Source organism: Penicillium argentinense (assembly GCF_028826775.1).
Source record: "Penicillium argentinense strain IBT 30761 chromosome Unknown utg000009l_segment0_segment0, whole genome shotgun sequence".
NCBI classification, from domain to species: Eukaryota; Fungi; Ascomycota; class Eurotiomycetes; order Eurotiales; family Aspergillaceae; genus Penicillium; species Penicillium argentinense.
Window position 1 is genome coordinate 5,038,456 of NW_026622668.1, and position 27,159 is coordinate 5,065,614.

Below are 27,159 nucleotides of genomic sequence, written 5' to 3' on the forward strand. Positions count from 1 at the left end.
TCAAGAACCAGTCTCCCCATCATCCACATGATGCTCCTATGTGTGGTCTCGCTAGTTGGGAGATGGTATGCGGCAGAGATTGGCCCATGGTTAGTGCCGATCTGCATTCCAGAGGCGAAATCCCCAAATCTAACTTCTGGCTCCATCCTGTGTGGATTCTGGAGATCAGGGCGACATGGCAGTTCGACAGTCGATATGCGGGGTGACGCTGTTTGGGCGACAAGATCGTTTCAGCCCCATTTCTGGAGAAAAATTGTTCCGCAGACTAGGCATTATCGCGCTGATCGGTGATTTCGCATGTCGACAGTACTGTTCTAGTGTTGATGAAGCAATGTGAAACAATATTAAGTAAGGTTCGGTGACCATCAAAAAGAAGGGGAATAGTTAGTTGGAACTGGATCGCAGCCTGAGGGCGGCCTGAGCCAACCGAGGTGCCTCAGGCTCTAATTTCTCTGCCTCAGCCCCTCGCATTCTAGAGGGCCATATGCTTTTGAATCTTCCATCCAGTGGATTCTATCTTGATATCACGCCTTGGTACGGCGACTCGAGTATGAGCATGATAAAGAAGAAAGTCTAGATTAGTCGCTGTAGCATGCAGCTCCCTGTTAGTCCGTACGATGTCAATGGGGTCACCGGCGTGTATACTTCGCGTCCTTCGTATACTCCGTACATCAAAATGTCCAGTGGCTTCAGCTTTCCTCTGGCATCGTCTCCACCGACGATCTCGGATTGCCGATGGAAGCGTTTGTCGCCCTCGGAAATCCTAAATACTAATGATCGGCGGTTCCTGACAATCACCCGTAACGACTTCTGAGTATATTCTTCGCACCACCAAGATCGATTTTTGATCTCAATTTCCTTCTCAGGCTGCGCTCTGGTCTTCCTCCGTTTGTTTTGGTTACTCATCTGCCTGTTCAGCTGAAGATCCCCACTTGCCATCGAGCCCGCCGCTAGCTCCAGCCAGCCCCAGCCACTATCGATTATGTGGTCTACAACACTGCCTCGCACATGATTTTCGCTTATTTCCCCGGTCCCAGGCCTGCATGCGGCTCGCCTAATCCCAAGTATAGAGCCGTAGTAAAACGCAGCTGCCTGGCTGGTTGCTGGGCTGGTATGTCGAGTGGACCCTCTAGGCACGCCGTTCGGAAGGCCCGGTTATCGGGTTATCGTTGTTTTAGTTCAATTCCAGTGGTTCAAGGCGGTTGGATCGGATGGTTTGATTGGGCCCCATAATTATGTTCCCTTTCTGCCCTAACTCGGGGACTAGGGGTTGGGTTGTGCCTAGTTTATCCCTGGCCCCTGAGGTTCGGTGGGTTTGGCGGGCTGGAGGGGTTTTGCTAGGCGAATCGGTGTGACTTGGGGGCTCTCCTCGGATCCCTGAGGGTTCACTAGACAGGCTAGTGCACCTGTCCAGATGAATCGAGTAATGCACCGCCGCAGCGTTGGTGGGTTCTGCAATCTGTGGGTTTCCTATTTTGGGCGCTCCTTCAATTTCTAGCGACCAGATGTGAGTTATGCAATCTCATACCGTCGACTGGGTCAGTGGGTGTTGGGTGCGTACCGTAGAGTCAGGTCGGGTCGGGTCGAGAATTGTGAACTACTCGAGTGTAATGCGGTCTGCCATGCCCTCGCGATGACGTCGAGGGGATCGACTCCCGCGGGATTAGCAACCATCCACTGCAGCACCTTCACCTCCGGGCGCACAACATTACCGGTGCCTCAGCCCTGCGCCACGCTCCTGCTCTCCCTGTAGGTAAGATGGTGAGCCCCATCAGGCACTGCATCTCACTGGATTGCATGACAGTCCACCGCAGCGGAGGCCTCGCGCTCGGAGAGTTCGCTCGGATGGCTTGACATCACCAGCTCCACACGATGACCACCCACTTGCTGCACCATCATTCGTCGTCCCCGGGAACGCCAATGCACGATGGAGTCCGCTGAGAACATGCCGAACTTTGCAGTGAGAGCGAGAGCTCATATCTCGGGCCTTGGCTAGCTTCCGGCGGCCCCGGCGCATACAAATATTCCAGGCTCCCCTTCGCGATCGTCACACCCCAGATTTCTCCCCTGGCTTGTGAAGAGTCAAGTTGTAGAGCGCCGAGGTCGCGTCGGGTTCACCATGAAGTCTACTACTCTGATCACTTCCCTCGTCCTGGGTGTGCTGCCCGGTATGTTGACCCCCTTCGGTCGCGCCGATTTGCATGTGCTCCATCGCATGTCGGCTCGAGTCGCGTTAGAAATTTGTTGAAGGCACCATACTGACCGTGATACTTGACTAGGCGTCATTGCCGCTCCCCCTGGCTTTGAGCCCGAAAATATCGTCCCCATCGTCGGCCGAGCTCTGCCCGATGCTCCCGATGGCTACACCCCGACCTCCGTCAGTTGCCCGGCGAGTCGTCCGAGTGTGCGTAGCGCCGCGGAGCTCTCTTCCAATGAAACGGACTGGCTGAAGACTCGACGTGAAAAATCCCTGGATGCGATGAAGGACTTTTTGGCCATGTCAAGGTTGGTGACTATGATGTGGTTTCCTACCTGGATCAGCACAAGAGCAATGCCTCCAACCTGCCCAACATCGGTATTGCCGTGTCGGGTGGTGGATACCGTGCTTTGATGTGTGGTGCCGGTGCCATCAAGGCCTTCGATAGCCGAACCGAGAATGCGACCACAAGCGGCCATTTGGGCGGTCTGCTCCAGTCTGCTACCTACGTCGCTGGTCTCAGTGGTGGTAGCTGGCTGCTTGGTTCTATCTACATCAATAACTTCACCACTATCGATCAGCTGCAGTCTGGCCCTGTCTGGGAGTTTGAAAATTCCATCTTGGAGGGCCCGGATACCGGTGGTCTGCAGATCTTGGATTCCGCCAGTTATTACAAGGATATTGCCGAGGCAGTTGAGGGAAAGAAGAAGGCCGGTTTTGACACCACTATCACGGATATTTGGTTAGTTTTGCCCAATTCGCCGGAAAACCATCGAAATTTACTAAAATGTCAACAGGGGCCGCGCTCTTTCGTACCAAATGTTCAACTCTAGCAACGGTGGCTTGGACTACACTTGGTCCTCTATTGCTAAGACCTCCGATTTCCAGGACGGCAACTATCCGATGCCCCTGGTCGTGGCTGACGGCCGCAACCCGGGTGAACTTGTTGTTGGCAGCAACTCGACCGTGTACGAGTTTAACCCCTGGGAGTTCGGAACCTTCGACCCAACGATCTACGGCTTTGTTCCTCTGGAATTCCTGGGTTCGCGCTTTGATGGCGGCTCTCTCCCGCAGAACGAAAGCTGCATCAGCGGCTATGATAGTGCTGGATTCGTGATCGGAACTTCGTCGACTCTATTCAACCAGTTCCTTCTCCAGATCAACACAACCTCCCTTCCCAGTTTTGTGAAGGATGTCTTCACCGATATTCTTTTCAGCCTCGACCAGTCCGACAACGATATCGCCTCCTACGACCCTAATCCTTTCTACCACTACAACAACGACTCTTCCCCGTACGCCAAGCAAACGGCTCTGGATGTCGTTGACGGTGGTGAGGATCTGCAGAACATCCCCCTGCACCCGCTCATCCAGCCTGAACGCCACGTCGATGTCGTCTTCGCTGTTGATGCTTCCGCGGATAACACTTGGAGCTGGCCCAACGGCACGGCTCTCGTGGCCACTTACGAGCGTAGCCTGAACAGCTCCGGTATTGGTAACAACACTGCATTCCCCGCTATTCCCGACGTCAACACCTTCATCAACCTGGGCCTGAACTCTCGCCCTACCTTCTTCGGCTGCAACAGCTCCAACATGACCGGACCCGCTCCCATCATTGTCTATCTCCCCAACTCGCCCTACACTACTTTTTCGAATGAGACGACCTTCACCTTGACGACTGACAACGATGTCCGCGATGATATCATTGCCAACGGCTACGAAGTCGCAACCATGGCGAACAGCACTCGTGACGGCAACTGGACTGCTTGTGTTGGATGTGCTATCCTCAGTCGCTCCTTCGAGCGAACTGGTACAACCCTGCCTGACATTTGCAACACTTGCTTCAGCAACTACTGCTGGGACGGTACTCTGAATTCCACCAACCCGAGCACCTACGCTCCTTCGGTTCTCATTGCGCAAGCTGACAATTCGGCTATTGCGGGACTTGTTCCCGGCATGCTTTCCACTGTCATTGCGGCCTCCGTCGCTCTTTCAACTCTCGTCTAGAGGACTAGTACATAATGATGTCCTCTTTTTCGCGCTTTATGATTATTGAGCCATGAACATTTTCTTCCAGTTGATAAATTCGGACATTTAAATTTTAGTACAATGGATGGTTCATTTTGATGTTATGTAATTCAGAGGTCTTCGCGATGCTTGCAGAATAATTTGCTGTGATGCACCTACAATAATTACAGTGAGAGTCTGGGAAACAAGCTCAAATCCGAGCTTGGGTACGATTAGTATACTATCATTAGCCCAATTTGCAGAACCTCAATCAACGGTGTCATTCCAATGTCCTATGCGTGGTCTTTGATATCGTACTTGACGTGACGGAATAACTACGTGATATCCAGAAAGCATGCTGCTGGGTCAGTCGGAATATAATAGCTTGGGATGAATTGTGAAATATATATAATGGCGTGACAAAAACATTACGCCCCTGGCGCTGAGATGCTTGTTGAGATCGGCTACGAAGAAGCACTGAATATTGAATGAGGGCCTGCTAGACAAATCGACCTTCATGGAATTGACAGAACTTGACTTAACTGTATCAAACTGTCTACATGCGATTCTGGGGGTATTTATCCCTGAACGGGCGGCAAGCCCCTGACAGTTGTAAACCCCTCATAATCGGTCTCGATCGGTGTTCTTCCATGAAGATCTCCTGAATGTAGAATATAATGGCGGCAAGAGCGCTTGAAGCGCATATCAAGCTCAGTGCCTTCGGTTTCCCTGGGTAGGCATGCCGACAGAGGTTGGGAATGAGGCATCAATTCGGTGCCTTATCCTGGAACCTCAACAATGTTTACCGATGATGAGAAATTCTGCCGTCACGGATATTGGCGAATTAATGTGTAAGCTCGGCATTAGATCGATTCCATTGCAGCTGATTGATGTCGAATACATAGCTCCGAATGTTTTGCGTATAGTAGTTTCAATGGTTCGAGTGTCCCTGCGTCGATCAGCCGGATCACCATCACGTGATGGTTACTATGGTAACGCGCGGGTCCGTCCGAACACGGTCGCACTCCACTGCCGTGACTATTTTGACCTGCAATCTAATGCATCATTTTCGGCATTGAACAGCATCCCGCGAACCGACCCCGACTGATACCGCTCAGACCCGCCATGAGCGTGTCGTTCTGTTTAACCTTATAAGCGACCACCCACGACAACAGCGCCAAACGACATACGACATAAACAACACCACTGCCCGCCACCATGGCACGCGCAGCTGTCCTGCCCCCCTCTCCTGCCAAGCGGGGAGCCCGCGCCGTGCCTCGAGTTGCGACCAAGACCACAGCTTCTTCTGCTGCTCGAACCAAGGCTACTGCGGACGCGAAGAAGAATACCGCCACCAGAACCGCTCCTGCCGACTATGACTCGGATACCGACGATGAGCTGTGTACGATAACAAGACAGGTGGAGACGAAGTCTCGAGCTCGTGCCAAACCTGCTGCTCGGTCAACGACGAAAACTGCAACCAAAACTGCTCGTGGAAAGAAATTGGCGCCGGCGCCGGCTGTGGAGGAGTCTGACATCAAGAGTGAGGCCGAAGAGGCTAAGACTGAGCCGAAGAAACGCGCCGGACGACCGAGAAAAAGCCCTGCGCCCGCGGAAGCTCCAGCTGTGCCTGCGCCTGCCCCCAAGGCCCGGGGGCGACCAAAAGGTTCGACGAATAAGACATCCCAAGCTGGGACGAAATCATCAGCTACACGGAAGAACACACGAACGGTGCGCGAACCCGAGCCAAGCAGTCATGTCGCTGACCAGAAACGGATTGTAATTGCGACCAACTCGACTACGATGCGGTCAAATCTCTTGCGTGGTCCCGCGAAGAAGAAGACAGTTACATTCCAAGATGTGTCAGATTCAGAATCCGAGGAGGAGGAAGAGGAAGAGGAAGAAGAAGAAGAAGAAGAAGAAGAAGAAGAAGAAGAAGAGCCAGCTGCTCCTGTTGCCGGCCGGAGAAGGGCGGCTACGAAGTGGGCTGGAAAGACCGGTCTTGGAGCTACGCCGGTTCGCAAGGCCGCAGCCACTGGCCGTGGACGGAAACCTGCTACTGCTAAGAAGGACGGAGCACAACCACTTTCCCCTAAGAAGACGAAGCAAATGGCCAAGTCTCTTTCTGCTTATGCTAGCTCTGATGGAGAGGATGATGAACTTGCTGCGGCCAAGGAAGATATCAACAGCCCCGTCCGGCTGGTTCACTCACCTGTGAAGCATGCGAATGAGAGTCCTGGACTTGCCTCGCCTGTCCGGAGGATCAATTTCACTCCTAAGAAGGCCTCCAGTGCGGTCGACGAGAATGGTGAACCAAAAGTCACTACCCCCAAATCCACTGGACTCAGCTCCCCCGTTCGGAAAATCAATTTCACTCCCAACCGGAGCCGAAATGCGAATGAGGATTGCGACCATCTCTCTCTGCCCGGTGGAAAATCCATCGATTTTAGCGAATCAATGTTCATGTCCAGCCCCGCAAGACGCCCCGAGGTCTCTCCTTTCAAGTTCAACCATGTGGATACGCCCAACCGCCGTCTTTCGCAGTCTGTTCCTGCCCCCAACTTCGCACCGGGTCAAGGATCGCCGCTCAAGATGTCTCCGCGGAAAGGACCACTGAGTTCTTCCTTTTCTCGATCTCCAGCAAAATCCGCAACTCCGTCGTTACCCGCCAGATCCTCTCTATTCCAGAGCCCAGCGAAAAAAGGAGCGTCACCATTCAAAAGCTCTTTGTTCTCATCTAAATTTTCGATTCCTGAGACTGTACCGGTTCAGGATGAACCGGTCTGTACGACACCTACCTCACAGTCGAAGCAGTCCCCCGCGATCACGCCCTCCCTGGGAAGATACAGGAGTGAAGATACCGAGATGGTCGAGGAAGTGGCTCGTGATATCTTTGGTATCGAGTTGCAGTCTTATCGGCCCATGTCGGAGTCACCCCTGTCAAAAGAATCTTTGAATCTCCAACCCGCAGCTCAGATGGAGGTTGAGCCAGCTGAAGATGTGGACGAGAACCAGGCCGAGATGGTTGACTTCACTGAAAATATTGATGTCGAGCATGAGATGGAAGGCACACCTGCACCTAGCGATGAGGCGCCTTTCCAAGTTGATGATGCTCCCGAGCACATTGAGCCTGAGCCTTTCGTAATGGAAGATGCGACTGAGCAGAGTGACGAGGAACCTCTCGAGGTTGATCATGCTTCTGACAACATTGATCCTGAGCACAATGTGATGAAGGACACGGCTGAACAGATCGATGAAAAGCTCATCGACAGTGACGTTCTTTCTGATTCAGACATGGAGGATAAGCTTGAAGAGCTTCAGAAAGAGATCCAGAGCGAGCCCGAAGATTTCGGTACTATCTGTTTCAACACCATGGAGTCCCTCCAGCAGCCCTTCAAGGACTTCGAGCGTTTGGAAGATCCTCAGGATGACTTGATATTGGGAGATACCGCTTCCGACCAAGATCAGACAGAGGATGACCAAGACGACGACATTCAACAATTGGATATCGTTGAGGATATCGCGGAGCCTTTCGTGGAGCCAGTCCAGGACTTGCCGGAACCGAAAACGGACGTATCTTCAGAGCCATTCCTCAATTTGTTTGCCCTCGAAGAAGCTCAGACTCCGCGAAGCGTCCGCCATATCAGTGAGCTGGAAAGCGATCATGAAGAGTACGAAGAAGACGACTTCGAGTACACTGTTAGCTCTATCTGCTTCCCAGAAGAAGACGAAGAAGAAGGCGAAGAAGAAGAAGAAGAAGAAAAAGAAAAAGAGGCCCAGCCTGCGGTGCCATTGGAATGTGACGACCCAACCCTTGTGCCATCCGAAGCAACATTCACCATCATGTCCGACGCTGCTTCAACTGAGGAAGTCAATGAGACTGAACAACGCTCCCATCCCTTTAATCGGATGCCGTCCATCCCGCCCCCAGCCCCCTCTCCCTCCCCTGCAGATGCCACCCCTTCGTCCATACCAGCCAGTGCCAAATCTTACGACAGACTGTTTGACATCAACCTCGAACCACGCATGGATCTCGAGGACAGTCTTTTTGAAACCACACAGTCGGAAATCCCGACACCACGGGTCCCCAGCGTCGCCGATACGCCCAGTGCCGCGGGCCGCCGGAAGTCTAACTTTAATGTCGACTTTGGCTTCACACCGCTTGTGCAGCAATTTGGTCAGTGGGAAACAAATTCGCCGCCTCTCAATCAATCTGGAAAACCTCGTCGACGAGGCGTTTTCTCTCTTGTTGGACCTCTCGAGAAACCTGTCGAGCCCAGCACACCCGAGCCTGGCGACATCTCATACCCAGATCTTTCACGCACTCCTCTTGCGAACACTCCATCCCTGTTCGCGGAGTTGCCTCTACAGGAGCGATCCGATCGTGCCACCTCGCCAGTCTCCGCTGCTGCGACGGAAGGTATTGGTAACTTCGATTCGCCAAACAAGAGCGAGATATTCGAAGACACCGATCATATTGCCTTGGAGGGAGCACATGAAGAAATGCGCGCCCGTTATGCTTCGTCCACTCCTGAGCCGACTGAAAATGAGGATGACGAATCGCCATCAGACGAAGAGAAGGAGAACAGTGACACCCCTGTCATCCCAGTCACTCCGGTCAGGCCTGTTCCCGAGTACCATCGAACAGTCCACACTGTTTCCAAGGTCCCACTGAAGGGTGAAGGCGAGGTTTCTCCTTTGAAGATTCCTCGCAAGCGCGGTCACTCTCTGTCCGGGGCTTCACCTACGCGCTCTTCTCCTCGCGTCCGCAAACCAGCTTTCCGACCTTTTGTCGACAGTGCACCGGCCCTTCCACCTAGCAAGCCAACCGACCCTGATGCCAGCCCTGCACCAAAGCGTCGTTGCAGCTCTCAGAGACGCTCTAACGCTCGAGTTTCTGCGATGAGTCCCCCCAAGCCCGCACCTGTTGCTCGCAGCCCTTCCAAGTCCCCTCGCAAGGCCAAGGCCGCTACAACCCTGCAAGGTGCCGTGGTGCATGTTGATGTTCACACTACCGAGGGCGAGGATGCATCAGGGATATTTGTAGAGCTTCTTCAGCAGATGGGTGCTCGTTGTGTAAAGACATGGTCTTGGAATGGCCGATCTAGCATGTCCCCTGTTGATGGAGCGGACCCTAGAGATTCACGTGTGGGAATCACCCACGTCGTCTACAAGGATGGTGGATTGCGTACCTTGGAAAAGGTCAAGCAAGCGTCTGGTGTGGTGAAGTGTGTTGGTGTTGGTTGGGTTCTTGAGTAAGTTTCACCTCCCACTTCATGATTTTGACATGGAACTAATAATTTTCCAGCTGCGAGAGGGAAAACAAGTGGCTGGACGAGACTCCATATGCTGTCGATAGCTCGATCATTCCCCGCGGTGGCGCCAAACGCCGCAAGAGCATGGAGCCTCGCGCATTGAGCAACGTCAATGGCACGCTCGTCAAAATTCCCGAACCTTCTACTCCTTCGGCAAGCGGCCGGCGCCGCGGCGCCGACCAAGGCGCAGTGGAAGGTTTCCGCAAGATAACACCCCCGACGCCGCGCCAGGGTGAGCCATCCACCCCTACTCAACAGTCGGATCGCAACCAATACCCTCAAACACCTGGCTACAATTTTGCCAACCTCGACGCCATCGGCATGTCTCCTGCTACGCCCTACTTCCTCTCCAACCGCAACCAGCTCATTCAGCAGTCTTGCCCACCGAAGCAGAGCAACAAGGGTTTGTTCCCTGCCTCGCGACCAACATTCAGTCTCGAGGAAGAGAGCGAGGAAGAATATCGACGTCAGCAACGGGCTCGGATGGAGGCTGCTCGCAGGAAGAGTCTTTTCTACAGGCCTGCTATGGGGAGTCCGCTCGGACAATGATTTTTTAACCTTTACCTTTTGAGATCCACTTTTTATTGTTTGTTTTGTTTCTTGGTGTTCACGCGTTTAATACATTCTGCTGTCCACAGTACATATGGGGGACTTTTGGAGTTTTACCTGGAGGCTTGGGGTTTGGAGGACTAGGATCCTGCTTGGGATTGGAAGGGTACGGAAGGCGATGCTTGCTTTTATTGCGAATTTTTTTGAATTCATAGCTCATTGAAGACAAATAAGCTTAAACTCTCTGCCCCTTGATTCGTGACCAATTTTTATTACCAGAAGCATTGCATGCGTGGAAACCTTGAATGATAGTGTTGCTGTGCAGAAACGATACACGGAGAACCCCAGGAAGATCCGACTTCACGCTCTAGGCGAAGGAGAGATGAATGCTCTCATTGCGCGGATGACATCACCCTCGTGTGCCCTCAGCAGCTCTGTCGCTTTGGTCTTGTGCAAGTCCAACTGATCCGCCTAAGCAGTGCAAATTGAACGACGTTAGAAAGACCTCTTCCAGACAAACGTGAAGTACTGTCAAAGAACGTACCAGGAGCGCAACATCGGTTGCGGAAATCTTGACCGTCTTCTTGACTCCTGAATCTTTCTTCTGCGGCCCTGCAGTTTTCTGAGCGCCCGGTGCCTGACCAGCAGCAATCTCAAGCCGGTCCATAGCCTTGCTAAGGGCCTCTTGCTCGGCACTGCCGCCTTTTGCGGGGGCTGCTTCGGTCGTTATTTCATTTGTGTTAAGAGAAGAGAGGGCCACGGCCGCTTTGCGGTCTTCGGCGTTGGCTGGGAGAGTCTGGTCCACAGCCTCGGGGTCAGCTGTGGCGGATGGGATCGAGTCCGACATTTTGAGTCGAGGGAGCAGTTGATGTTGGTGAGGTATTGTTTGTCTATGCTGAGGTCGGTCCAGACCCCATTTGAACCCCACGTCATTGATAAGCGCCCGATAAGAGATGACATAAGCGCTAAGAATACGTAATCCACGACCGACCTGTCCACACGGCCGACCTGTCCACTTTCACCGCACCCTCAATAAAATTGCGGCATTTCACCCACGAGACAAAATTATATTAGTCTATCTAATCGCTGAATATATAGCTATTTACTAGGACAACTTCTTACAGTATGTCCAATAGTCCCACACCCACTGCAGCGCCGTGGAGCTCGCTGGCATGGCCTAGCAGGAGGCTCACTATGTTGCTCGTTCGGCTGCGTATCAAGCTGCTGAACGCGATTTGACCCTCATCTCTAGATAAAAAGAGATCGTCGCCTATCTTACCACGCCTTCTTGCCTTCTTTTTCAGTTTCCGCTCATTCTCAGCGCGTAGAACCTTGATTTCTTGTTGGAGGAGAACGTTCATATTCATTGCCATCTGCGCAGCCTTTTCAAGATGTTGAATATGAGAAATTGGGCTAATTGAGCATTCCTTTTCGAAGGCTTCTCTGTAGACTGCGGACCTCATGATATAGCTGGCGAGGATTCTCAGGTGTTTGAAAAGTAGAGGATATTGATCCTTCGACAAGAGGTGGTGTTGGCGTCCAAAGTTGAAATGTAATCTTTTCGAGGACCCGGTCTTCGTTAAGTGGCTTAAGACCAGCTCCTGCGAAGCCATTCCGTATATTCTCTAGATTAAAAACCATCTCGCGTGCAGGAGGATATAGGTGTAGGAAGTCTTCCTTGTCGATATGATTGTTGCCGGCAGTCATCATTCCTTCAACCAATTTCCCATAAGAGCGTTTTAAAGGGCCGAAAACACCAACATCGAGTGGTTGTAGTAGATGAGAGGTTTGAGGAGGCATACAGAGACAGATAATTGCATTCTCTTTGCAAAAAGCATCAAACTCTGCAGTTTGGTGGCTAGAATGGCCGTCGAGAATAAGTAATCGCTTCGCACCGGTTGGAAGGCGTTTAGAATATGGCTCAAATGTCTCTTTTAGCCAAGCAAGGCCTATTTCATCTGTTGTCCAGCCATTTTGGCTTCTTGCAAGAACCCAGCCATTCTTGATAGCAGGCTCTTAATACCAAGCGGCCTGGTGAGATCCAGCCTTTAAGATGACCCATGGAGGTATAGAAATGCCTTTCGAGCTCACACATTCAATGATTGTAACCCATTCACGATTTCCCTGAATAACTCTCCGAGGTCTTTCACTACGATCTACCGCAGTGATAACCTTAGAGGTTGAACAGAGCCCCATTGCAAAGCCGGTTTCGTCAAAGTTCCAGATATCATCCTCATGGATACCATGTTCTTGAATAGCTTCACATACGGTCGCAAACCACTGTTTTATAACCTTTGGATCCTCCTGCTTTGCTCGCTGGTATGTAATCCTCCGGTTATATCTTGTTTGTATTTCAGGACGGCGTTTCGTAAAGGAGTAGGCCCAGTTAACCCCAAGGGTTGCTGAAGGATCCTGTAGACGCGCTTGGAGTAAATTCTGCGCCATTCCACGTAGAAACTCTGGCCGAATTGAAAATCCTCGTTTATCAGCATCTAGTAGCCGTTTAACTAGTGCTTATTCTTCAGTCGCTGTTAATTTATGGCCGCTAGCGCGTGTTTCCGACCGTGGTTTGATTCCATTCAGCCGAGAGAGTAAGGTGGATTTAGGCACTCCAAATATTGCCGCAAGCTTTGATTTTGATCCAATTTTTTTGTTTTTGTAAGCCGCAATAGCCATTTGCATTCGATTTTCTTGGGAAAGAGGCATTTTGCATGCTGGTGGTGTAAAAACAACGCGTTGAAAGATGTTGCCGGAAGGTTGGACGCGAAAGTGGACAGGTCGACCGTGGATTACGTATCCTCAGGGGGCAGCCACTGACCGACCTCGTCAGAAGGATTTCTCATCCTGGACATCCTTTTCAAAAGTACAGTCTTAATTTAGGCAGGCCTGAGATGGCTCAGATTTGGCAACTACTTCTGACATTCCGCTGTTCTGTTCAAGAGAAGAGAGACTAAGCAAAGGCAAAGTTATTTTCCTACGCTACAGTTAGCCTTTCACCCAAACTTTGTTGGCTTATTAGAAGTGTTCCACGATGACAACATTCTCTAACTTATAACTATGATAGGCTGGTTATAATTTTGTCGTAAGTTATTACTACTCTGACCGTCATTCTTTGGGAGCCTGAAATTGCAGACATCTATTAAAGCGTTTTACGCGGCCTTGAATACGTACACAAGCGTCTCAAAATCGGGCATGTAAATGTTGAGGAAAACAATATTTTTTTTGTCCAGATGGAAGCATCAAGTTAGGTTAGCATTATTTTACCACATCGTGAATGAATTACTTACATTAGTCGCCAATATCGGGGATGCTGTGTTGAATAAGGCTATACAAGCTTCCTTGATGACCGTGAAAACTTCGTACCTTACGTTTCGTCCTGAGCCCAAATAGCAATCGGGAAGTAATAATGTGACAGAATCAATCACACCATAAGCTCGTCGGGTTATACGCGAGGGGACGCTGGCAGTCCAGGAATCTGGACGTGGCAAGGAGGAACGTAAGCAACAGCAATCCAACACGGCCAACTAGGCCTACGCTGTGCGAGGCTAGGACTGGGTAGACTGATAGCGATAGGCCTGACAGAATACTGTGTAATAACAAGAACCGAAACTATATGTGGAAATGTGTAGTGTGTAAGATCTCCACGGATGATGTGCGTGAGAGGGTATCAATAGGTCGCAAGTCTTGGTTGAGGAGTAAGGCTCAATAGCTAGCCTGATTCCCAAGTTGACTACCCGGAGTCAGCTCGCTTGAGATCTTGTGATGAAAAATTTCGAATCTGATTATTTAAAACAGAATATGAAATGCTTAGCGAGGTGGACATTGACAATAGATCTACGCGGACCAGGAGCACGCACGCTCTGGTGCACGAATAGAGACGATTCATATAGCAACATATCCATTAGTTTCGAGAGAAAAAATACCCTCTCTACCTCTCTTACAATGTCTGTCTTTGTGTGTATGTGTGTGTGCGTATACTTACGCCTTTCAGCGCCCGAGCTCGATATAATCACTCTGAATGCGCTGCATCCACTCGTCTACCGGGACCGCGTCGTCGCCAATCAGCACGTAACCATCCTGTGGAGATTCCACCTTGGGCAAGCGGAGAAACTTGTGCGTGCTATTGCAGAACAAAAACGGGAAACCGGTCTCGTGTAGTTTCCCGTGGCACCCATTCTCGAATTTGACGTTAATACAATCTTGGCACCAGATCATCTCGTCTGCCATGTCCCAAGAGCCTCCGCAGTCGCCAGAGCAGATGAATCTCTGGTGCTCTCTGAAACGCGCTGCAATGAGAGAACGAATTGCCTTCACATTCTCTTTATCGCCTAGAGCGATGAATAACCACAAGAGTTCATTGTAGGCAGGGAGGTCGTTGTCTTCGATATCGTCGGTCAGGATCTCAATACCTTTCCGGACTATATCGCGAGCAATAAGCTTAGCCTGCGCCAGATCGCCTTTTCGCGCGTGATATCGCACAATGTATATCGCCGGTGGAAGCATGACGCTAGATTCGGGTACGTCCTCCGGCAGCAATGTTTGGATTTTCTCGAGATAGATAGACGCAGCTTCATCATCATTTGCGGCAGCTGCCTTGATGGCCTTTTGTAGGTAATACGGCGTGATGTTGCTGATCAGTGATGACAGAAGTTCCGGACCGGCACCCTCCTCAATAGCCTTACGCCACTGTTCAATCGCCTTTGGCGACCCATTCTGAAGCGCATTGAGTCCGCGCCCATAGTAGTATCGGATATAGCAGAGCCTAGCGCGATCACCGCGTGCTTCGAGCTTTTCTACACAGTCCCGGAAGGCGTCCACGATGAACTCGAGCCGACCTGTGTGAAAAGCCGCTTGCAACATTAATGGAAGTTGCTCTGTCCTGTTCATATCAAAAACGCACAGGATCATCAGCTCGGATAGCGCCTGCTCTTCTAGCGCATTTGAGCTATCGGCAATTGTCTCTAAAAGTTCAACATAACGTAGCCATTGTTTGTGGTGGGCACAGAGCTGCAGAAACCTCGCATCCCGGGGATAGTTAGTCGGCTCAATTCGTATCGCCGACTTTGCGAATTCGACAGTAGCATTGAACTGCTTTTGAGACTGCTGCCAAGTCTTCTCAGCCAGGATGAAGAACATGGTTGAATATTCCGATCTGTTGAGATCGCACTTCTGCCACTCGGCGTCAGATCCAACGCGATCAATGACAGGCTTAATCATCGCGATTCCTTCAGAACCTTTCAGTTTGTTGGCCAAGAGGGTTGATGCTCGCCAGTTGTTCGAATCGATATTCAGTGCTGTTCGAGCTCGCCGCATTGCTTGCAGGGTTTTGTTGCAGGCAAGTAACATGGCCGCAATTTGCGAATGCCAAAATGAATCTCTCTTGCTAATTCCCAGGATGTTCGCGCACCACTGGTCGACACTATCGATCTCCTCAATAGACGCAGTAAAGGGATCTGGCGCCTCTGGATGTTCGTCGCCGTTTTCGAACTGTAACCAGCTATTAGCGTATCTGGCAGCCGCTATCATGGCATAGAGCTCTCACCTTCCGAATGTAATACACAATGAACAGGAAAGCGCCCCTGGTAACGGGTAGTTTGTGCGGTTCTCGCACAAGGTGGAAGGCCATTCGCTTCGCGGCCGGTGCTAGTAGCTTACCATGACCGCCGCCTTTGATCACGTCCGAAATCCACTCCTTGGTTTCTTTGTCGGCGACTGCTGAAGTGACCGCCGAGTCCCTGAGCCATTGAATGACAGTATTTGCAGTGTTGCTTTCAAGCAACAGCTTCTGGGAGATTTCAATTCGAACCGGGCTAAAGCGGCTTGATTCCCGGGTGCAGAGTAACGCGTCGATTGACGCATCATGGGTGAACAGATTGACAAGAAGTTGACCAATTTGAACCTTTAACTCAATGTCGACAAAGGCCAGATCCGCCGCGCACAAATGGCGATCGAAGAACTTTCTAGCATAAGGCAATAAGCCATTTTCCTGTTCATCGGCATTATTCGCGAGCAATTCCAGGCAGGTCAGGGCCAGTTTAGCATCTCCTGTATGCGAATCGTCCTGGCAGATCCGGGTACCTCCCTTACTCTGCTGCTTCTGTGCGAGCAACGCGTCCACATTCAGCTTGCTGTAGGTGTTCGGTGGACATACTGTGCGGAGAAAGTGGTTGATCATGTCAACCTCGCTCTGGGAGATCGCAGTCGGGCTAAGTTGCTCGGGCTCATTACGGGCCCTGTGCCGCCGGTGGATGGCTTTCTCAACCTCGGGGGCTCGGAAGGTCACTTCGCCTCTGTGGGTGATCGTGAAGAGAGTATACTTCGCTTTGAACTTGTCTGACAGGCGGAGGAGAGATTTTTTCCCATCTCGAGCACACAGAGCAGTAGTCATCCAGCTTTCCGTTAACAGGCCCCGGTGATGTTGTATCCAGAGGATGATATCGTTGATTTCTGATATTTCCGCATCGGAGAGACTCCGTTCCAGCTCTTCAATCTCTTCCTTGATCTGCTGCGTACGCTGCCTTCCTGCATTGTGCACGATGCTCAATATTTTTTCGGGATACTCCTGTTTGCTGATCTCGTGGAGGGCGAAGTTAACTCGGACATAATCATGCCCTGTCTTTTCTATGAGTTCGTCGCAGACCGACTTCCGGAGGTCCCGGACACTGGCATTGGTACAGTCGTTCAAGGCCGGCATGGAGTTCATTCTTGACTCAATCAACGCTTGGACGTCAGGTTTATTCTTCGCATTAATCTGTATTGAATCGAAAGCGATGCCATCGACCTGGGCCAGATGCTCAGAACAATCCGGATCGCAGGTCATCAGGACCCGGATGCGGCGGCCTGTCGCTGCGGCGGTTATATCTCTCAGAAAGCGGAGCATGCCTTCTCCCATTTTACCCACAAGACCGTCTATGATGATATAAAACATGCCATTCACTTCATGAAGGTACGGACATTCAAAAAGGAGACGCTGTGACATGGCGGCCACATCAGCAGTTGGATGTTCTCGACATATTCCAGCAGCAGACCTCTTGTAGCGCGCGTCGGCCACAGTGAATTGCCAGACAAGGGACTTGGCCACATCATCAATGTTGCTTGCGCTCTGCATAGATTTGACTTCGTCTCCTTCAAGGTAGTAAAAGGCGGCGGAAGCTCGAGTGTCTGTTGCTTCGGCGGGATTTGCTCGGTGAATGAAGTGCTGTATGATGGAAGTCGCCAGGAAGCTTTTCCCGGTGCCACTACCGCCGGTAACTGCGAGGATGTTGGCTCCCGACTGGCCTTTCTTCCACCGAGCGAACATCGGATCATCGAATACCCATTTGCCCGTGGACGGTAATCGCTCCTTCGTATAGTCTCGGTACCTGTCGCTCCAGACAGGTGCGATGTCATGGTTATAGCCTAGGGCTTTTTTGATTACAGCCTCGGTCCGGCTCTGCTCATGCACCTCCTTATCCTTCATTACCGCGACTTGTATATCCTTGACCTGGGTTTGCACCTGGGAAACCTGGCCTTCGATCTTTTGTGTCACCTTCAGACTCGAGCGGGAGGCAATCACAGCCTCTTGTGAGTTGAGGAAAGTGTGGGCCGATATCAAAATGTGCTCTTCGTTAACATGCTTGGCCATCTGGCCGACCAAGTCTTGGATGCTGCTCTCACCCAGGAACGCAATCTTTAAGGCGGCCTTGAGCTTCCCTTTGGAGGTGTGTCTCAGCGAGATAGCATGATCGCAGATTGTGACGAACAATTTCAGCTGTTTGGCCGTAAGTTTGGTAAGGCTCTCGCTCATTGTTCCTTTGGCATAGATCTCGCCCAGCCGTGTCAGATATTTCGTGCATTCGTCGAAAAGGTCCGTGAGGCCATCGAACGCGCTCTGGTAGCCTTCCCACGCATTAATGACAAAGCCGATGGCATTATAACATTGCGCCGCGGCAGGAAAGACCTGTCGATGTCAGTTTACCCTCGTTCCGTAGCAATTCTGATGAGATCTAGTCTCTCTCACCTGCGACGCTCCATCTGCGACAAATCCACCAACGGTCCGGATCACTTTCAACGTATTCCCAAACACATTCTTAACTGCATCCCTCTTGCTCGGCTCCATGCCCGGATGTTCAGTAGATGCGAGGGTTCCCATGACATCCCCAATATCCATGCCCGTGTTGACGGACCTGCCAGCTTGCTGAGCCAGGCTATTGACTTTCTCCTGAATCTCCGCCCAGATCTGCTGTATCTCCTCATTGTCCGCCAAGGCAGGCCCAAGGGGAGCCGAGACGGGACTGCTTAATTGTTGGTCTGGGGGCGGCGATGGTTCCGCATGCGCCGATTCCCCTGGTTCCTTTGGCGGCAGCAGAACCTGTGTCACGGCCGCTTCCGGTTGTTCCGAAGGGTTGGGAATGGTGTCTCCATGTTCATTGTCCTCGGGAGACGCTTTGTCCTTCTTCCTAAACTTCAAACAACGGAAATGCATGGTGTAGGACTGGTCGTCGGTGCATTCGTAAAACGGGTGGACAGGCTTACAAGCAATTTATTGCATTCCGAGTTTTTCAGCTCTTCTTGCGATTGATCGGCATTGTTGGCTGAATATCCTACACTAACACATGGCGTAGGAGCCACTATCACCCCAGTCTACTAATTCAGGACTAGTCACAACACCAGGCCCTCCCCAGCCTCACGTCGTGGAAGAATCGTGAACCCGGGGAAATGGTTCCAAGATACAACTAAAAGCAGCTCGGCTCCACTTGAGAGATGATCATCAAAATACTACTTTTTTGTTTCCGCTTGTTTCCTCATGCGCCAGACAAAGTTGAGCAGAGGGCAAAGCCATACTCTTCAACTAGCTGGCTGTATAAGTACCATGTATCCTAGAGGCAATCTACACCACTGATTCAAGTGTACTTCTCGCATTTCTCCAAGGAACTGGTACATCGAACAAAGCTGAAATGCTAAGGTAGATATACCCACCGTTCAGCTCCACCATAGCCCTAGATCCACCCACATCGGCATAAAATCCCTCAATCTGAGTCTCTCGGCGTTCTATTCGTTTTTGACTATGGGTCTGCTCGCCTACCGAGTGACGTAAAGCTTATGCAGAATGCCAATCTTTATCAAATCTGGACGGATTATTTTGACTGATGTCTGGATATCCCGAACGCCACCTTTTCAGTATACTGAGTATTATCCTTATGGCATGCACGAATGGATTCTTTGGGTTTCCCTTGTCCTGGTAGAGGTGACTCGCCTTAGCTGCAAGAAGCTTATCACTCCGTGGTCACTCTTTCGATTTGCGGCAAGGTCTGAATACAATTTTTGGCCATGGAGACGAAGGATACCCCTCCTGGAAGCTAACGTAATCCACAGCCGAGTCGGCACCACAACCGAGTCGGCAGTTTTCCCTAGCACCACCATCAAGCACTATTCAACGTGACTTTATTCCACCACCACTATTCAGAATGCCTCTATCTCAAGAAAGCCGAATGCAAATGGCCATACACGCGTACAAAAGCAAGCAAATCCAATATCAATCAAAAGCTGCTGGAGTATTTGGCGTACCAAGGTCAACCCTTCAAGATCGGCTCAAGGGAATGAAATCACGGTCGGAAACGCGTGCCAATTGCCATAAATTAACAGCTCATGAAGAAGAAGTCTTAATCAAGCACCTGATAGACGCAGATAAACGAGGCTTATCGATTCGACCTGAGTTTCTGCGTGGAATGGCGCAGATCTTACTTCGTGAGCGTACCCAGGATCCTACCACAACCATTGGTGTTAACTGGGCATACAACTTTGTTAAACGCCATCCAGCGCTACGTACACGATATAATCGGAGGATTACATACCAGCGTGCAAAGCAGGAGAATCCGATGGTTATAAAACAGGTTTGAGACTGTGCATGAGGCTATTCAGGAACATGGTATCCATGAGGATGATATCTGGAATTTTGACGAAACTGGTTTTGCAATGGGACTCTGTTCAACCTCCAAGGTCATCACTGCGGTGGAGCGTAGTGAAAGACCTCGAAGAGTTATCCAGGGGAATCGAGAATGGGTCACAATTATTGAATGCGTGAGCTCGAAAGGGATACGTATACCCCCGTAGATCATCTTAAAAGCAAAAGAACACCAGGCTGCTTGGTATCAAGAATCTGCTCTCTTAAATAAGGGCTACGCTATCGCAAGAAGCCATAATGGATGGACGACAGATGAGATTGGCCTTCGCTGGCTAAAGGAGATGTTTGAACCACAATCAAAACATCATTTAACTGGTGCGAAGAGATTGCTTATTCTTGATGCCCATTCTAGTCATCTGACTGCAGAATTTGATGATTTTTGCAAAGAGAATGCAATAATCTGCCTCTGCATGCCTCCCCATACTTCTCATCTTCTTCAACCACTGGATGTTGGTGTTTTTGGGCTGCTCAAACGAGCGTACGGGAAATTGACTGAGGAGATGATGGCTGCCGGCAATAACCATATTGATAAGGAAGACTTCCTCCACCTATATCCATCCGCGCGAGAGAGGGTCTTTACTCAAGGGAATATATGCAATGGCTTTGCAGGTGCTGGTCTTATGCCACTTGATAAAGACCGAGTTCTTGAAAAGATTACGTTCCAGCTTCGTACGCCAACACCACCTCTTGTTGAAGTTGAAAGTTCAATCTCCTCTGCTTTTCAAACACCTCAGAATCCTCGCCAGCTTGATCATAAGATCCGCAAAATGCAGAGAAGCATTCAAAAAAGGAATATTTCTAGCAGTCCGATGTCTCATATTCAACATCCTGAGAGGGCCGCGCAGATGGCAATGAATACGAACGTATTTCCTCAACAAGAAATCAAGGTTCTACGGGCTGAGAATGAGCGTAAAATGAAAAAGAAGGCAAGGAGGCGTGCTACTCTAGGTAATGACCTTATTTTATTTGTACAGGAAGGTCAAAATCGTCTCCTGCAGCTTGATACGCATGTTGAGGAGCAGGTTGAGGAGCAGGCATCCAGGCCTCGCCAGCGAGCTCCAGCACGCTGCAGTAGTTGCGGGACTGTTGGACATACCATAAGAAGTTGTCCTAATAAGTAGCTATTTATTTTATTTTTTATATAGTCTAATTTAATGGCGTTGGTGGTTGAAATGCTTTAATATTCTAGTGATGACGGAGAAAGTGCCGACTCGGTTGTGGTGCCGACTCGGTTGAGGATTACGTTAGTTAACTATGGCGCATGGAAATCGGGCATGAACAGCTCCTGGACTGTGAAGGACTGAATCGGTTTTGGTGTTATTTAACAGGACGTGAGCGCTGGCTATCTACCATGCGAGGTACAGCGTTGCTCTAGCAGTTTGGTCAACGGATCTCTTTGTTTATTGCGCGTCTGATGCTTGGCTCCCCAGGTCTCTGCTTGCTTTCTCCGATAGTTCCTTCAACCTCTAAAACTCACTTGCTTTCCGCTTTACCATCCAACCTCGCTATGTGCTTACAATTTAGTTATAAACTTGAAAGAAGATACATCGCCCAATTTCGCGTGTACGCCGGTGTCGGCGACGATCTAAATCCAACAAGATAGGCCGGGGCGAAAATGCGGAGATCGCTGAGAACTCCGCACGCCCCTTGCTTGGCAAGCATCCCACATTTTCCCCATCCTCTCCAAAAGTTGAGCTTGACTCATGAGTGCTGAGCGCGTGAAGACGATTTGTGCCAAGATCATTTCAAACTGACTTGAAATTCACATCGAGAGACAGCAATGGCTTCTCAAAAAGCCGACAGCGATGGTCCGTCTACCCATGTTGAAATAAACCACAAGGGCGCAGTGCAAAAAACCATCGAGAATACCGTATCAGGGGTGTCAGACAGGGAATACAACCGAATTCTGCGCAAAGTCGACTATCGCGTCATCCCTATCCTGGCTGTGCTATACCTGCTGAGTTTTCTGGACCGAGGTGAGCAAGATTAAACTGCGATATTGATCCCTATTACTGACTTTACTAGGGAGCATTGGGAATGCAAATATCCAAGGGATGTCCGACACCTTGGGTTTGGTTGGTCAACAATACAATTGGTGTGTGGACTCCAATTGCAGCTGCTCCGAGTCATGAGAGATGAGGCTAAGATGGCCCAATTTTAGGTGCCTGACCATATTCTTCTTCCCATACTCGTTCACCGAGCCATTGTGCAATTTGCTATTGGTGCGACTGAAGCCTAGGATCTGGCTTCCGTCAATCATGGTGGCATGGGGTAAAGAGCTCTTGTCCCTCCTATGAATTGAAAATGCCTAACAAGTGGCAGGTATTGTGATGACTCTGACAGGCATCGTTCAGAATTATTCCGGTCTGCTGGCTGCAAGATTCTTTCTAGGTTTGTACATTGGCGTGGATACTTTCGATGACAAGTTTCTAACAAGCTATTTTTCTCTACAGGGCTCACAGAAGCAGGCCTTTGTAAGATGCCCCCAGATCTGTCCTACTGACCTCTTCAAAGCCGGTAGGCTAATTGAGACGTCTCGTATAGTTCCCGGACTCGCTTTCTATATTTCTTTGTGGTATTGTCAAGGCCATCTACACTCGAGGTTCCAAAATGCTTACTTGAAACAGGTACCCCAGAGCAAATGCGCAATTCCGACTAGCTCTCATATTTGCTTCGGCATCCATGGCCGGCGCATTCTCCGGTCTTCTGGCCTACCTTATCAGCATGATGGATGGCATTGGTGGAATCGAAGGCTGGCGTTGGATGTAAGGCACCTGGTCCGCAAACAAATTCCGCTACTGATGATGCACTAGCTTTTTCCTGGAAGGGATTCTAACCGTGGTCGCTGCCGCTGCCTCATTCATGTTTGTTTGGGACGAGCCTGCAACTGCGACGTTCCTAACCGAAGACGAGAAAAATATCCTTTTGCTAGCATTGAACCCTATGCAGCTGGAGGTTTCGGCAGATCCACAACTGGGAAGTGAGCAATCGGCTAAATGGAAACACATGAAAGCGGCAGTACTCGACTGGCAGGTATGAGCAGCCTTCGGAGCTAGTCCACACCAACATGATTACTGAATTCCATCAGACCTGGTTTCATTGCCTCAACTACTGGGGAGTGGTAGGTGAACTCTATCTCATATTTGCGACAAATGCTAAATAAGAAACAGGCCTGCGCAGTGTACGCTTTATCGCTCTTCCTTCCGGCAATAATCAAAGGGCTCGGATACTCCGCTGCCATTGCTCAACTGCTCACAATCCCAGTATACGCAGCAGCCACGATTTCTTGCATATTTGTCGGATACTTCGCGGACAAAACGGGCCAACGCAGTCTTTTCACTGTTGGATGCTATGGTGCGATCGTGGTTGGTTATATCATCGCAGTTGCGCCTCCGAGCTTTATGCCTGGACTCACATATGCGGGATGCTTCATTGCGGCCTGTGGTATTTACCCAGGTAGGTAGAGCAACTGGATCCCGAAATGACCGAACAAAGCATTCTGACATTTATAATAGCTATTCCGGGTCTTCTTGCTCTATCTTCGAACAATTGGGCACCCAACGCAAAGCGGGCTGTTGGGATGGCTATACAAATGGGATTCGGTACTATGGGTGGAGCTGCTGCTTCCAATTTCTATCGCACCGAGGATGCCCCGAGGTATCGACTTGGCCATATATTGGTGCTTGTGTTTGCCGGGATTGGTCTGCTGACGATGATTTCTTACTACTTGATCTGCAAGAGATTGAATGCGAAGAGGGATGCTGAGGCTGATAATGTTTACCAGTACACTACTGAGCAGTTGATTGATTTGGGTGATAAGGCACCGAGTTTCCGATACAAGCTATGAATAAAGATGGACAGAGGGAGTGAAAAAATAAAGCGATATTTGTTCTGGGCGGTCTACTTCCTAGTGGGATTTCAGACCGTATCTTTTGTTCAAAGGGCATACAAGGAAGATTCATTTATTTATCATGCATGTCAAGTACTCATAATGACATGGCTCAATGGTAGGTCTAATGCTCTATGTGAAGAAATCATGACGGGAAACAAATGGAACTCACATGTCCAGCACATAATGCAAATATCAACACTCAGTCCTCAACTTCATCATCAGTCTGATTCTTCGCCCGCTCAATACCCTTGCCCTCGTAAATTGTCCAGAGAGCAAACCATCCAATTAGAGATTCAGCTGCCAAAGCCCACCAGACACCTCCAACCATATTGTTCGCAAGACCCAAACCCAGGCCCCATCCACCAAGTAGGGGGCCCAACGTGCGAGCGCCACTGGATATGCTCTGCGCCACACCGTGCACAGTTCCCAAGATGGACGGGTCGGTAACGCAATTGTTGACGAGGATAATGGCTGCCGGCAGCGCGAACGTGCGCGAGATGACTTGGAGCGATACAACCAGCGTGAAGGAGGGCCAGACAATCCATGGAATACGAGGAAGGATCACGAGGAAAGGCATCAGGATGTAAGATAGGGGGGAGAAGGGAAGGAAAATGCGGAATGAGGTGAGCGTACCCAGCTTTGTCTGGATGTGAGGGTAGAGCAAAATCTGCAGAGGCAGGCCGATAAAGCCTATGATAGCAGTAGCTAGACCAACGCGTGCAGAGGGGAGTCCGAGTCCACCGCCGAAATGGAAGAAGCCTTGTCGAGAATCTTCCGGTGCGCGAGGTGCCGGGAGAAAGACAAAGGTCATCGCGTTGAAAGCACTTGTGTGGAATGCGAGCAGGAAGTGGGCTAGGAGTGTGAGAAGAATGTTGCGGGAGAATATCTGTCTGAATCCAGGTCGTTTGTGGGGGCGAGGTTGGGGTGCGCGTGAGCGGGCTGGGCTTGATGGTACTGACAAGGTACCGACGCTGCCATCCATATACAGAGAGTCGTCGTCGCCTGCGCGGGTGAGGGGTCGATAGTGTCGAGGTCGTCGGGACAGCGCGCGGGATATTCTCTTCCCAAGCTTTCGGCCCCAGTCGCTTCTGTATTGGGCCGTCTCGTGTGTCTGGTGAATTGGTTAGCGTCTAACCTGAGTCCTGCACGGCGGGTTTGATTACTTCATCGAGTCCGAGGAATACAGCGATCACGGACAAGAAGATAAAGATAGCACTGAGAATGTTTGGTAGGGCATAGGGCCAGTGCTGCATCCACCATACGCCTTCTTTTCCGCCGAACACCGAGCCAGGTCCAAATAGCGAGGGGAAACTATTGACTGGGTCGGCTAGAGATCCTCCAAGAATTGGACCAATGATGACACCAATGTTGAAGCACATGGGGAGCAACAAAAATGCTCGTGATTGATACCTAAATTGTCAGCTATTGGGACCTAGATAGGAAAACTGGGGAACACACTTTTTCTCCACTATAATCTCGGCAATTAATGTTCTCATGACACCGACATTGCTATTCAAAACACCCCCAAGTGTGCGGAAAACTGCCGCAGCCATGAAAGACCGAGAGAACCCAAAACCGAGACATGAAATACATGTTCCCAACAAGCCGATAAGCAGGACCCGCTTCCGACCCATCCATGGAGCATCTGCTAACCTGCCCCAGAAGATGGCAGTCAAGAATTGGGCAGCGGTAAAGCTCCCCTGCAAGATACCAGCCTGGGCAGAAATAGTGGAATCCGGCAGAGAAGGGTCGAAAGATTTAAGCTGGTAAAACATATAGGCTTGCAACGAGGTTTGTGTGAGAGGTTCAGACAACCGCGCAAAGGTTAGAATGGTGAGTTGCCCTTTCTTTGGCAATGAATTCCATGTCACTGGCTTTTCGGGCTCTCCATCATGACGGCCTTCTTCATTATGGTCGTTGTCACTGATATCCTCGTCAACGGAGGGGAATCGCTGATGGCGGGTGATGAGCGGAGCCGAAGCTAGGGTCCGTCGTAGCGAACCGCTGTGGTTCACGACCGTGTCGATGCTTTCCCGATCGCTGTCACTTGATAGATCAGTATGCGGGGTGTCGATGCCATCCACATGCTGTGGTGGCAGGCGAATGCCGTTCGCACCGGCGTCCCGAGATTGGTCGGGATGTGGAGAGAGTGGCCCCATTCGGCCAAGACTGGGGCACGCGACCGATTTGGTGTTGCACAGGCGGCTGCGAGATTATACAAGTGCTTTCGTGCGCAAGTACCGCGGCTTGGCGTATCTGCTGGCTGTGCAGCTTGAGAGTTGTTCGGAGGAAATTCGAAAATTGAGGTGTGGAGGGAAGAATATCCGCTCTGACACCATCGGCGAACCCACACGCTTTGCCCGCGCTGCGGAGTGCCGACCTAGCCGCCCGCCGATGTCGCCACTGTGTTAACGTTGGGTTACGCGCGACAAATCAACAACTTAAAAGTTAGTATGAAATACAAGCTCTCAGCTTGTCATCACAGTCGCCAGAATTATGGGAGACCTGCAGTGACGAAGCTGCGCGAGCAGCGTTACGTATCAAAATAACAGTACCCTAGGGTATAGTGCTGAATGCATATCTGAAACTTGTACACCAGTCCATAACAAAGTTGGGCCATTTCAGATTGCTGTAATATTTCCTCGTTGAATCGACGCCTGAAAATTTGGAAGACCCATAGTGGATTGGGTTCTGCGGGGCTGAAATTAAATGACCAGTGTTTGCCCTGTTTCGAACTGTAGACCTCGCTCTCACCTTTACTAGTAGTTTCTAGAAAGGAAGGAGCAGCATCGACCGCACCGTGTCCACCCTGGGTAGGTAGGTAGGCATCACAAGGCAGTATCCCGCGCCGTCTTCGAATCCCCCTCCGCTGCGTCTGCGAATTGCCATCTCTTCTCAACACCTCAACACTTCAGCAAGCACAGCCCTGCAACCATGCGCACCGAACTTACACCTCTCGACGCTATGGTGGAATAACTTTACTATGCCGTCTGCGTGCAACCCGATCTACGATCTGCTCGGTATTCTAACCACGAACAGCGCAGCTGCCCGTGGTGTTCCAGACACCCAACCTGACCGTGACCGGCGACCCCCACAGGGACGCGCGATGCAGCAACCCAGACAGACATTCAATCTGGCATGAAAAAAGTCAATAATGACTCCCATGGTAAGTACAAATTGGATCCTGCTGTTGATGCCCGTCTCGCGGAAGCGGTTCCCCCGCTGACCTTTAGGAGGAAGACCAGTACGACCGAGACCA

General features: G+C 50.6%; 6 protein-coding genes across 6 annotated transcripts; 3 read left to right on the forward strand and 3 right to left on the reverse strand.

Moving 5' to 3' along the window:
- Positions 1–2,119: 2,119 nt before the first annotated feature.
- On the forward strand, positions 2,120–4,201 carry N7532_009458 (lysophospholipase family protein; the record flags this gene model as incomplete). The annotated part of the gene is made up of 4 exons (XM_056621949.1): positions 2,120–2,168; positions 2,280–2,509; positions 2,542–2,939; positions 2,995–4,201. 4 exons carry the CDS (start codon positions 2,120–2,122, stop codon positions 4,199–4,201), a joined length of 1,884 nt encoding a protein of 627 aa, XP_056472755.1.
- Positions 4,202–5,419: 1,218 nt separating this feature from the next.
- On the forward strand, positions 5,420–10,065 carry N7532_009459 (uncharacterized protein; the record flags this gene model as incomplete). Its single annotated transcript, XM_056621950.1, has 2 exons — positions 5,420–9,456; positions 9,510–10,065. 2 exons carry the CDS (start codon positions 5,420–5,422, stop codon positions 10,063–10,065), a joined length of 4,593 nt encoding a protein of 1,530 aa, XP_056472756.1.
- Positions 10,066–10,425: 360 nt separating this feature from the next.
- Positions 10,426–10,912, reverse strand: N7532_009460 (uncharacterized protein; the record flags this gene model as incomplete). Its single annotated transcript, XM_056621951.1, has 2 exons — positions 10,426–10,536; positions 10,610–10,912. 2 exons carry the CDS (start codon positions 10,910–10,912, stop codon positions 10,426–10,428), a joined length of 414 nt encoding a protein of 137 aa, XP_056472757.1.
- Positions 10,913–14,052: 3,140 nt separating this feature from the next.
- On the reverse strand, positions 14,053–18,529 carry N7532_009461 (uncharacterized protein; the record flags this gene model as incomplete). The annotated part of the gene is made up of 3 exons (XM_056621952.1): positions 14,053–15,552; positions 15,608–18,004; positions 18,065–18,529. The coding sequence occupies 3 exons, from the start codon at positions 18,527–18,529 to the stop codon at positions 14,053–14,055; spliced, it is 4,362 nt and encodes a 1,453-aa protein (XP_056472758.1).
- A 3,259-nt stretch (positions 18,530–21,788) lies between these two features.
- N7532_009462 (uncharacterized protein) lies at positions 21,789–23,855 on the forward strand (the record flags this gene model as incomplete). The annotated part of the gene is made up of 11 exons (XM_056621953.1): positions 21,789–21,984; positions 22,034–22,103; positions 22,170–22,279; positions 22,331–22,399; positions 22,462–22,482; positions 22,553–22,583; positions 22,636–22,773; positions 22,822–23,041; positions 23,097–23,129; positions 23,179–23,464; positions 23,524–23,855. 11 exons carry the CDS (start codon positions 21,789–21,791, stop codon positions 23,853–23,855), a joined length of 1,506 nt encoding a protein of 501 aa, XP_056472759.1.
- Positions 23,856–24,099: 244 nt separating this feature from the next.
- Positions 24,100–26,059, reverse strand: N7532_009463 (putative MFS multidrug transporter; the record flags this gene model as incomplete). Its single annotated transcript, XM_056621954.1, has 3 exons — positions 24,100–25,011; positions 25,064–25,310; positions 25,359–26,059. The coding sequence occupies 3 exons, from the start codon at positions 26,057–26,059 to the stop codon at positions 24,100–24,102; spliced, it is 1,860 nt and encodes a 619-aa protein (XP_056472760.1).
- Between the last annotated feature and the right edge of the window lie 1,100 nt (positions 26,060–27,159).